This window comes from Anastrepha obliqua, chromosome 6 (assembly GCF_027943255.1).
Source record: "Anastrepha obliqua isolate idAnaObli1 chromosome 6, idAnaObli1_1.0, whole genome shotgun sequence".
Lineage (NCBI taxonomy): Eukaryota > Metazoa > Arthropoda > Insecta > Diptera > Tephritidae > Anastrepha > Anastrepha obliqua.
The window spans coordinates 28,432,048-28,442,492 of NC_072897.1; the positions used below are offsets into that span (position 1 = coordinate 28,432,048).

The window sequence follows — 10,445 nt, forward strand, 5'->3', positions numbered from 1 at the left end:
CTGTATGTCCTATGCTAATATATGTATATAAACATGCATACATACAATTACGCGCAATTTTAATAAAAAAACCAAAAAGAACAAATCTGTAAACATGCATACAAATCATATGGACATATCAAATGAACAAATCTGTTCTGTACGCAAGCAAATGTAAGCTAATGTAAACTACATTTTTTTACACTTGCGTATCCTCCCTCTCATTTCTCTCCGGCAGCCATATTAATTAATTCCCTACTGTTAACTTGTGCTGATTTCATTTTCCTACCCGTATTTTGTTAGGAGGAACGGGCCGGGACTGCGCCTTCTCCAGAGAACGTAAATTCATAGAGAAGGCTCAGGAACAAATGGACAGGTTAAATGTCAAAACACATCAAAACGAGGGTAGGAAGTTAACAGAAGAGAGTTAACATAGCGGAGCGTAGTCAACAGAAATAAATATAACGTTTGCATTGAAATGTAATATGCCATGATTTGATGTTAGGGAAAAGAAAATAACAGCAGACTTGTACATTTTTCTTTCATGCTTATTTGCCGTCGGCATTTCGCATGCGCAAATGGATTATTTCTTGTGAGATGAATAAATTAATTCTAAGTAACGCAATAGCACCGTAGGCCTAAGTAGCTAGTGTGCTCTATCAATTAGTGTTATATTTCATATTTCTCTAATAAATAATAATAATAATAATTCTAAGTATACGCATGCATGAATATGAAATTTTAAGTATCTAATTGACTAAATTGTATTGAATTTAGGTCTATTATCAAAATTATTCAAATATTATAACACAAAAAATAACTTTGTAAACCATTCATTTACATCAAGGTTTATTATTCAGCAAAGTGTTGAATTAATATAACATCTACCATCCATATTCATGTGGGCAGAAAAAAACATGACTTGCCTCAAAACCCAGCTCATACACCTCTCATACAGATCTACATATAAAGAATTCAAAGCAAATAGACAAACGTATGCAAACATATTTCTAATATACATATGTATGTATGTATGTATGCAAAAATCACATTTCTTTTTCATGCTTATTTCCCGTAGGCATTTTGCATGCGCAAATGCATTATTTCTTGTGAGATGAATAAATTAATTCTAAGTATATGCATGCATGAATGTGAAATTTTAAGTATCTAATTAACTAAATTGTATTGATATTAAGTGCATTATCAAAATAATTTCAAAATAGCCACATAAAAAATTGGCTTTGCAAACCATTAATTTGCATCAAAGGTTATTATTCAACAATATGTGTCCTTTTTAAATTTTTATATCCATATGTATGTATATTCATATACTAAATAGATATAACATCTACCATCCATATTCATGTGGGCAGAAAAAAATCTTGACCTGCCTCAAAACATAGCTCATATGTATCTGCATATAAAAATTTAAAAGCAAATAGACAAACGTATGCAAACATATTCCTAACATATGCAAAAAAACTCATCTAAACGGTATTCGCGTACATATACATATGTATCTATGTATGCATATACATATGAATACATATGTTGGGACAACGTACATATGTACGTAAAGGTTTCTATTCTAAGCAAAACAGTGAATATTCGTATATACCTACATATAACCGCACATACTTACTTTATGCCTCTACATGTGTATGCTTCCAAAACTAAAATTCTAAGCCTAGCGACTACAAGAACAAAATGCATTCCTAGGAGTAGCTGCTGCGGCCATGATTATTTAGCCGCGACGGCGCTGAACAGTTTCAAAATATTAAAAAGCACAACAAAAACAAATTCATTGATAAGTTCGAGCTCATATTTCTACGAGCAAAGTACTTTCATTCATAAAACGAGCCGCCCATATGCCAATTTTCTCGACCATTCGAAAATAGTCAATATTGGAATATTTCGCGTTGAATTATTTGCCAATATTTGGTAAATCTTGAATTTTTGTCAAGTCGAGTGGCCGCGGCTCCGTATATATGTATGCATCAATATATGTATGTTTTTTTTTTTTATGGAGGTGGCACAAAGCATTGAAAGCCGAAAAGTGTGAGACTTGCCTTTCGGCTCACCCACTAAAAACCCACCCCAGCTCCGTTTCCCTCCCGCGGGACAACCGTTAAGTAGTACTTCACGGAAGGGGGAGCGGCCTATTGCCTCTTCATGAAGATCTGCGCTGTTGTTCAGCGCGACGCAGTTTGGAGATTACTATTTTTGCCATATTACATACAGCGGACCAATATTCTTCTGACTCTAACATAATATCCACTAGGTTATCAGCCGAAATTGGCTTCCCCCCCCTAGTGCTTAATTCCTCCCTTTCGAACACAAATCGCGGACAGACAAAGAAAACATGTTCTGCGTCTTCTACAGCTGGTGCACAATGAGAACAGTACGGGTCGTCTTCGTGCTTAAACCTATATAAGTAGGATTTAAAGCACCCATGTCCCGTCAGTATTTGGGTCAGGTAGTAATCTAACTGTCCATGTTCACGGTTAACCCATTTGGAAATTGTGGGAATCAAACGGTACGTCCAGCGTCCGTTGGGGGACAAGCTCCATTTCTCCTGCCATGAACGCAGGCTACGCTCTCTTGCTATCTTGCGTATTGTCACCCGTTCTGGAGTAGCTTTTTTTTGGTATATTTCAGCATACTCTGTTGCCATTAGGTTGATTGGGAGTAGTCCTGCTATAACCATAATGGCGTCTTCCGATACCGTGCGAAACGCGCAGCACACTCTGAGGGCACTTAATCGGTACACTGATTTCATGCACTTCACATATGAGGTGCAATTTGTGGCTTCCGCCCATGCTGGAGCTGCATACAGCATGATCGATGAGACAACAGAGTTGAGTAGTCTCCTACAGTTTTGCCTAGGGCCTCTGATGTTCATCATTATTCGTGTTAGCGCAGTTACTGCTTCTGCTGCCCTGCTGCTCGCGTACGCCAAGTGCTCTTTAAAATTAAGCCTACGGTCGATTATTACTCCCAGGTACTTAATGAATGGCTTCGATCTTATGCCATGACCGCCCACCATTATGTTGGCCGACTCCACAAACTTCCTGCTGTACTACTTCGGTTTTATGGTCCGCAAGAGTTAGACCACTGTTGCACAACCATTCCTTTACCATGCCAACAGCTTGGGTGCATGCTTCTTCGGCTTGATGGAGTGATTTAGCCACGACCACAACAGCTATGTCGTCAGCAAATCCTACAATTTGTGACCCTAGAGGTAGATTGAGACGCAGAACTCCATCGTACATAACGTTCCATAACAAAGGGCCGAGGACTGAGCCTTGTGGAACTCCGCCAGTTATTTTGTACTCTTTTACACCAGCATCGGTTTTATAACGCAGGGTTCTGTCGGAAAGGTAACTGGCGACAATCCTACGAATGTACATTGGAATGTGGAAACTATCCAGCGCGATTAGAATTTTGCTCCAATTCGCCGTATTGAAGGCGTTCTTAACGTCCAGCGTCGCAATTAGGCAGTACTCCTTGCTACCGTATAGCCATCGAGTACCTTCAATCGCCTTCTGTGCAATGGTTTTGACTGCGGATACAGCATCTGTGGTTGAACGGGCTTTCCGGAATCCAAATTGTCGGGGTGATAGACCGCCTACATCCTCTATAGCAGCCTCCAGGCGATTTGCGATCAGGCGTTCCAGGATTTTCCCTGCGGTGTCGAGCATGCACAGGGGGCGGTAGCCTGAAGGATCTTCCGCAGGCTTAGATCCTTTTGGAATTAAAACCAGTTTCTGCAGATTCCACTGGGTTGGAAATGTGCCTTCCTTTAGACATGTATTGTAGAGATCTACAAAAATGTCGGTTCGACTTTGGATTGCTACTTTTAAGGCCTCGTTGGGGATTCCATCCGGGCCTGGAGCTTTATTATTTTTTATCCGTTTTATGCTCATCAGGAGTTCTTCTTTGTTTGTTAACTGCACACTTTGGTCACCTTCACCGAGTCTTACCAATTCGTAGTCTCGTATAGTGTCTTGCACGGGGAACAGTGTTTCTACCACATTACGTAGAGTAGCTGGGCATGTTGTTGGCAGTGGCTTAAATACTTTCAGTTTTTTCATAACAAGCCTGTATCCAAGGCCCCAAGGATCATTATCAGAATCGTCGCATAGCTGGAGGAAACACCGGCGTTTACTTTTTTTGAATTGCCTTTTTTAGCGCTTTTCTTCTTTGCTTATATTGGCTCTGGTTTTCTCGGAAACTGTCCCTACCCCTTGATCTTTGGTAGGCTCGCCTGGCTCTTTTACATTCGCTGCGTAATTCTGCAATGTCTGCTGTCCACCAGTAGACAGGTTCGCTGTTGTGCCTGTTGGGCCTAGTTTTGGACATGGCTGCATCGCATGCTTCTGTTAAGTGTTTCATGGTTTGCGTAGTCTTTTCAGATGCATCCCCCGTAAGAGTTACATCTGCGAGCATGATCTCAATAACCTCAGCCTCCATTGTTTTGACTTTGTACCTCGTCTCGCAGTTATTTGGGAACCTTTCTTCGCCATGCCGCCTTATTTCACAGATTATTGCGAGGTGATCGCTCCGGGTGTAATGCTGGCTGAGGAACCATTTCGTGTAGCGAACAAGACTAGAACTCACGAACGTGAGGTCGATTATAGATCCCGTTCCCGCTTTTTGGTACGTCTGTTGATTTCCCATATTCATCAAGGCTATATCTAGCATGGAAAACGCTTCTAGAAGGGCTTGACCTCTAGGGTTTGTCTGTGGGCATCCCCAGTTAACAGCCCAAGCGTTGAAATCACCGGCTACGATGACAGGTTTATGCTCCTTTACATCCTGGGCGAGGTTCTCTAGGATACCTGTTGCTTCCAGCAGGGTTAAGCTGGGAGGTAGATAGCAGCTGTAAATGTACGTACCCTCAACGCGCGCACGTACAAATCCGCGGGCTCCCTTCACGCTCATCAGTTGGGATCTATTTGTTCCACAGTTCCAGATCGCTGATTTGCCTGTTGTGTCAGAGGCCCAGCCGTTGCCTTTTTTGTGTCTATAGGGCTCACTAAGTATAGCAACATCTATTTTCTGTTCCCGTATAGTCTGCTCGAGAAGGTCCTGAGCGCTTTCGCAGTGGTTGAGATTAAGTTGCAAGATCTTCATTTCTGCCGGATTTCTTTAAGAGCTCTCAGATATTGAGGGCACTTGCTGCTGTTCATCGCATGTGCTGTATCACTTGCCTTTTCCTTCTTGCACATTATACAGCTTGCTGTTTGTGTGCAGTTTTTGGCCTGGTGGTCCTTATTGCCACATTTGAAGCAGGTGTTTGTAAGGTCAGCTGTGCTTTTACAACTTACTGCCACATGCCCATATTCCATGCATTTAAAGCATCTCTTTGGTTCGTTCTTCTCCCGTATGCGACAAATTACGAGGCCTATACGGATTTTCTTAGCTTCCACCAGTTTGGTAGCGATTTCCGGTGTTACTTTTAGCGTCGCCGTTTGCGTTCCTCCGTAAGCTTTTCGCAGACCCAAAATGGCTGAGATAAGTATCTCCAGCTCTTGGAATTGTCTTGCTACCGCCTCGTGAACTTCTTCCTTTGTCGTGATTTCATCGAGGTCACGAATTTCCACCTGCCTCAGCTCTGTAAGTGCCCTGACATCTACACTTTCTCCTAGAGCCGCCTTAACAGCTTCATGGACTCTCGAGGTATTTGGATCGGATGTTTTTTCCAGCAGAAGCAGTAACTCTCCTTTCGCAGTTTTTTTGACTCCTTGTATGTTGTTACTAAGCTCCTTAAGACTTGGCTCTGTCTTAACGTGCTTCAAAATTTCGGCATATGAGATGTTACCAGCGCTTTTGACCACGATAGCGTCCTTACGTGGTGGTCTTCTCCGTCTTCTACTGCTTTTGGCGTCGTTATTTTCTACTTCCTTAACGTCTCGTTTGAGAGTATTCTGCGTAGAACTCTTTTGCTTCTTCTTAGCTTTAACCACCTCCCACTTTCCTGTTTTTTCTTGTTCGTTTGTTTTAACCGGCGTATTCTTTAGGACTTCGACACGGTTCGTTTTACTTCTTTTCGCTGAGCTTGCTGCAGCGTTATCTATTACCCTTTTTGGCGTGCAATCTGTGGTACGCTTAATCAGTGGTGATGTTTGGGTACCTTTGTCTCGAATAGCAGAAATTGCTTCATTCGCTCCTCTTGGGGCCTGGTTCCTCGGGGTAAGGATAGATCTACCTAGCTTTTTATGGAGGTCCGTTATGTTAGCGATCAAATCCCTCATTGGTTGATTGATATTTCGCTTCGGTGGTTCCATCATATACGTTAGCTCCTTAACCTTATCGCCAATTGCTTGGTAGATTTCTTCAGCCGTCATCGCTTTCAAGAGACCGAAGTGCTGCATACACGGTGACGCCGATCTGGTCCTTCCCGTGTCTGGTGGCGAGTGCGCCAACCTTGAGCTCCTTTGGAAGGGATTTTTAAGGAATTCCCCGCAGCCATTATTGCCATCTGCAATAGCTGTTGGGAGTATTAACTCGTGCACTTGTGATGCCGTTTCTGCTGTTATTTCAGCCTCTTCCCTAGTTTGTTGTTTTGAGTTATTTGTCTTATTCGTATTCATGTTATATGGGCCCCAACTTCCAGGTCGTTATCCATATTCCGATGCGTAGTCACCATTGACGATTCCATGGTTATCTTTGCAAGCAGGGAGGCCATGCTAGGGTTGACAAAGGCTCCTTATGGGAGCTTAAGTTCAGAGCCGAATCAGTGTTAACTAGGAATATTACATCTAGACCTACGCCGACACTTAATGGCGACGGAATATGGAGCGTTCCTAGAGATTTGCCATCATTTTAACGGGGCGGGGGCAACTACACCATTAGCCTGAATGCCGTTTCTGCTGGATACCACTCCGCATACTAAGGAAACAGAATAGTGCAGTCGTCAGCTCGAGGTATTAATTCCAATCATTTTCCAGTACGCCATAATTAAGACCTTACTGGGCTCAGTCTTAATGTCGTTGTTGTTGTTTTGACAGCCGCACCTAACATGGTGAACAGACGCTGACCAGGAAGCCGTCCATTATGGAGCCGTCGCGCCTGGTTTTTTGTATTACTCATCATGCCTACACATGATGAGGGGGACACCTATATCTAAGAGGCGGTGTCTTTTCGCCACTGTCACAAGAACTTCATCAGATTTATGCTGGCTTTTATACCGCATCCTCCGCTCCTGATCGCTCAATTGTCGGGGGTTGCTTATTCGTTTAAACTTATTTCGCAACTGGCCTGCTACTACAGGCTTTCCGGCTATCCGCAACCTGCCGACCCCCACGGTAGCTTAGAGCCCAGCTTAGCAGTCCGATCTCTAAGGAGCGTGGACCTCCGTGTCAATATATGTATGTAAATATGTGTATATGTACAATGCTGTGCCAATGAATGTGCGCCGCGCCTATGAATGCGCGCTGGATTTCTTGATTTCTGTCGCAAGTGCTCGCAACCTCATATGTATGTATGTCTATGGCAGTTTGTAGGCATGTATTTATGTGTATGCGTGTTTGCTTTTGCACGTCCATATGAACGATTTTTCATATGCAGATGTTCATTTGATTTAGCTGAACGAATATATTGATTTTGTAAGGAAATCCTGTCGAATTAAATTATTGGTATATGGTCATTTAAGTTCTTCTTACCAAATAAATATTATTATCCTTAAGAAAATGAAATACTAGTTTTTTTAATTTTAATTTTTTATTTTTATTCACAAGTAATTTAAGTACTCGTATATGTATATGTATGTATATATATTACAATACTATAAATAATAGGTATTTACATTTCCTGAAATGAAAAAAAAATATATATATAAAATTGTGAAAGCCCGAATTACGAAATTGTTCTCATACTATAACAATTTCTCACACGACTTCGATATTGACATCGATTAAGTCAATACGATTTACCTGATTTTTAAAACACTACTCTCAATCCATCGTGATTAAGTGAAAATTGTAGTGGTTTAAAAATCTAGGCTCAGGTGCTACCTGAAAAAGAAGATAAAAGGAAAACCTGAAAGATAGAGAAAAATCTGAAAGATGGAGAAAACCCTGAAAAATAAAAAAATCTGGAAAATAGGAAAAATAAATATAAATGAATACATATAAGAATAAACAATAAATAAACGCTGGTTTTACTTACCCTAAGGACCTGCGCAACTCACCTTGTTGGACCCTGACCTACAACGTACGACAACTTTTTTAGTTTATCGTTGCGCTTCTGACACCTGACTTGGGTATTTTCTTGCCGTAAAAGCCATTTCGCATTTTTGAATAGAAGTACATATATCAAAAAATCGAGTAGCTTGATGCGATGATCCTGACATTCGCCAGATATTGCGAACCAATGGGGAAATACTTCTTCGGTTTTTTGTTTTATAACCGGCAACATTAGATTGCGAATATTACCTACGTGAGCATATTTTGCAAAAAGCTGACGGTATCACATCATCTGAAGGCGACACACTTCGAATACCCTGTCTTCAGGATTCACCAGTCTCAAATCGGTGTCATCTGTGAAATTTTTAGACCTTATCAGGGCTTCGGAATGCAATTTTAAGTCTCCTTGTGTTTTCATCATAATGTGGGCGCATTTGTCGCATTTTAGCTTACACAGTAATTTTTGGTAAATACCATAGCCAGTGTAATAACGCTGCACCTGTACCTCAGCTATATTTTGTTCTTCGGCAAAATTCTCGTCTGCTACCTCTATATTTTCTAAAACGAGTTGCTCATTTAGCGGTTCTCCTACTTCTTCCTCCAGATGATGATCCTCAGTCCCTAAATTCCAGTCTAAATTAATATCATCATCATCTTCGCAATTATTGCCTTTGTTTTCGAACCGCTGTCGTAAAATTTTCATAGATATCAATCGCGCTACTATGTACTGTACTTCGTGTGCTGTGGGATGAGTATTAATACCCTGACTAGCTCGGACCCGATAAAAGAAATTTTCTAGACAATCTTGGTTTAACTTTCCAAGGAAAATAAATTTTAAATTTTAATGCTGTTGAAAAAGTTACTCGCACAATTCCAGCATCGATTTTATTGTAGTACGAAAGCCTTGGATACATTTAATAGTAGAATGTGCACGCATTGTAGACATTGGACTAAAGAACTCGAAGTAACTTAATAGTCTTTCAACTTTGCCCCTATCATCCCGCTTCAGGGGAGACCTTAATGGATTTGTTGACTGGAAATGCTTTGCATCGAGTTCATCAAAAAGATTATTCATTTCTTTAACAAATATCTGCGTGGGCTTGGCAAAATTTATAAAGTTTTCGTCATTACCAAATAAATTTTGACTACACATCATGTAAATACCTGACGCTACCAAATTGCTCAATACTTGTGTTGCGCGTGAAACTCTAATTTTTTCGAAAATGCTTGGGTAAATATGAGCCTCCGTCAATTTTTGGCAAATTTTAAAATTGGAATTCTTTTGATCAATATCAAATAACTTCCTAATGACCTTAAAGATTGCAGTGCCATGGGCGGTTGGAATATCATATTTCATAAATACATTACGGATGGACTTTATGAGATGGCAATAGTCAAACATGCAAAAATTGGATATTTATGCACGACAACGATCCCAAACATACTGCGGGACTGGTCAAAAACTGGCCAGCACAAAGTCTGGATTTAAATCCAATCGAAAACTTGTGGAATGATGTGAAGACGATAGTTGGACAAAAAAAATTTAAAAATATCGATGAACTTTGGGAAGGTGTACGGAAGCATGGAACTCTATTCCTTTGGACAGGTGCCAAAAGTTAATAGAGAGTTTACCACGCAGGTGTGAAGCAGTTATACAGAATAACGGCTATTCTACCAAATATTGATATGGTAAATAATAATAGTCAACAATGTTTTCTCAATTCTTACAAATATTTTATATTTTTTACAGAAATCAAAACTGCGCTAAGTCTTTGTCCAAATCCCACTATGACTAAATAAGAATTACTTCTATTTTATCATATTTTTACTAGGGAAAACTGTCTACTTTAAGTTATTTTGTCTTATAATAAAGTGTTAAAAAAACTGGATTTAATTTGATTTCATATCATTTAATCGAGCATTATATTGAACTCTTTTTAAGTGCGCTAAACGTTTGACCATAGCTGTATGTCCTATGCTAATATATGTATATAAACATGCATACATACAATTACGCGCAATTTTAATAAAAAAACCAAAAAGAACAAATCTGTAAACATGCATACAAATCATATGGACATATCAAATGAACAAATCTGTTCTGTACGCAAGCAAATGTAAGCTAATGTAAACTACATTTTTTTACACTTGCGTATCCTCCCTCTCATTTCTCTCCGGCAGCCATATTAATTAATTTCCTACTGTTAACTTGTGCTGATTTCATTTTCCTACCCGTATTTTGTTAGGAGGAACGGGCCGGGACTGCGCCTTCTCCAG

General features: G+C 40.3%; 1 protein-coding gene across 1 annotated transcript; it reads right to left on the bottom strand.

Moving 5' to 3' along the window:
• Positions 1–5,111: 5,111 nt before the first annotated feature.
• Positions 5,112–6,575, bottom strand: LOC129250271 (uncharacterized). The gene has a single exon (XM_054889906.1). It carries the CDS (start codon positions 6,573–6,575, stop codon positions 5,112–5,114), a length of 1,464 nt encoding a protein of 487 aa, XP_054745881.1.
• Positions 6,576–10,445: the final 3,870 nt, after the last annotated feature.

Coding starts and splice junctions, on each gene's coding strand:
- LOC129250271 (XM_054889906.1), bottom strand. CDS start 6,575: ATGAATACGAATAAGACAAATAACTCAAAACAACAAACTAGGGAAGAG.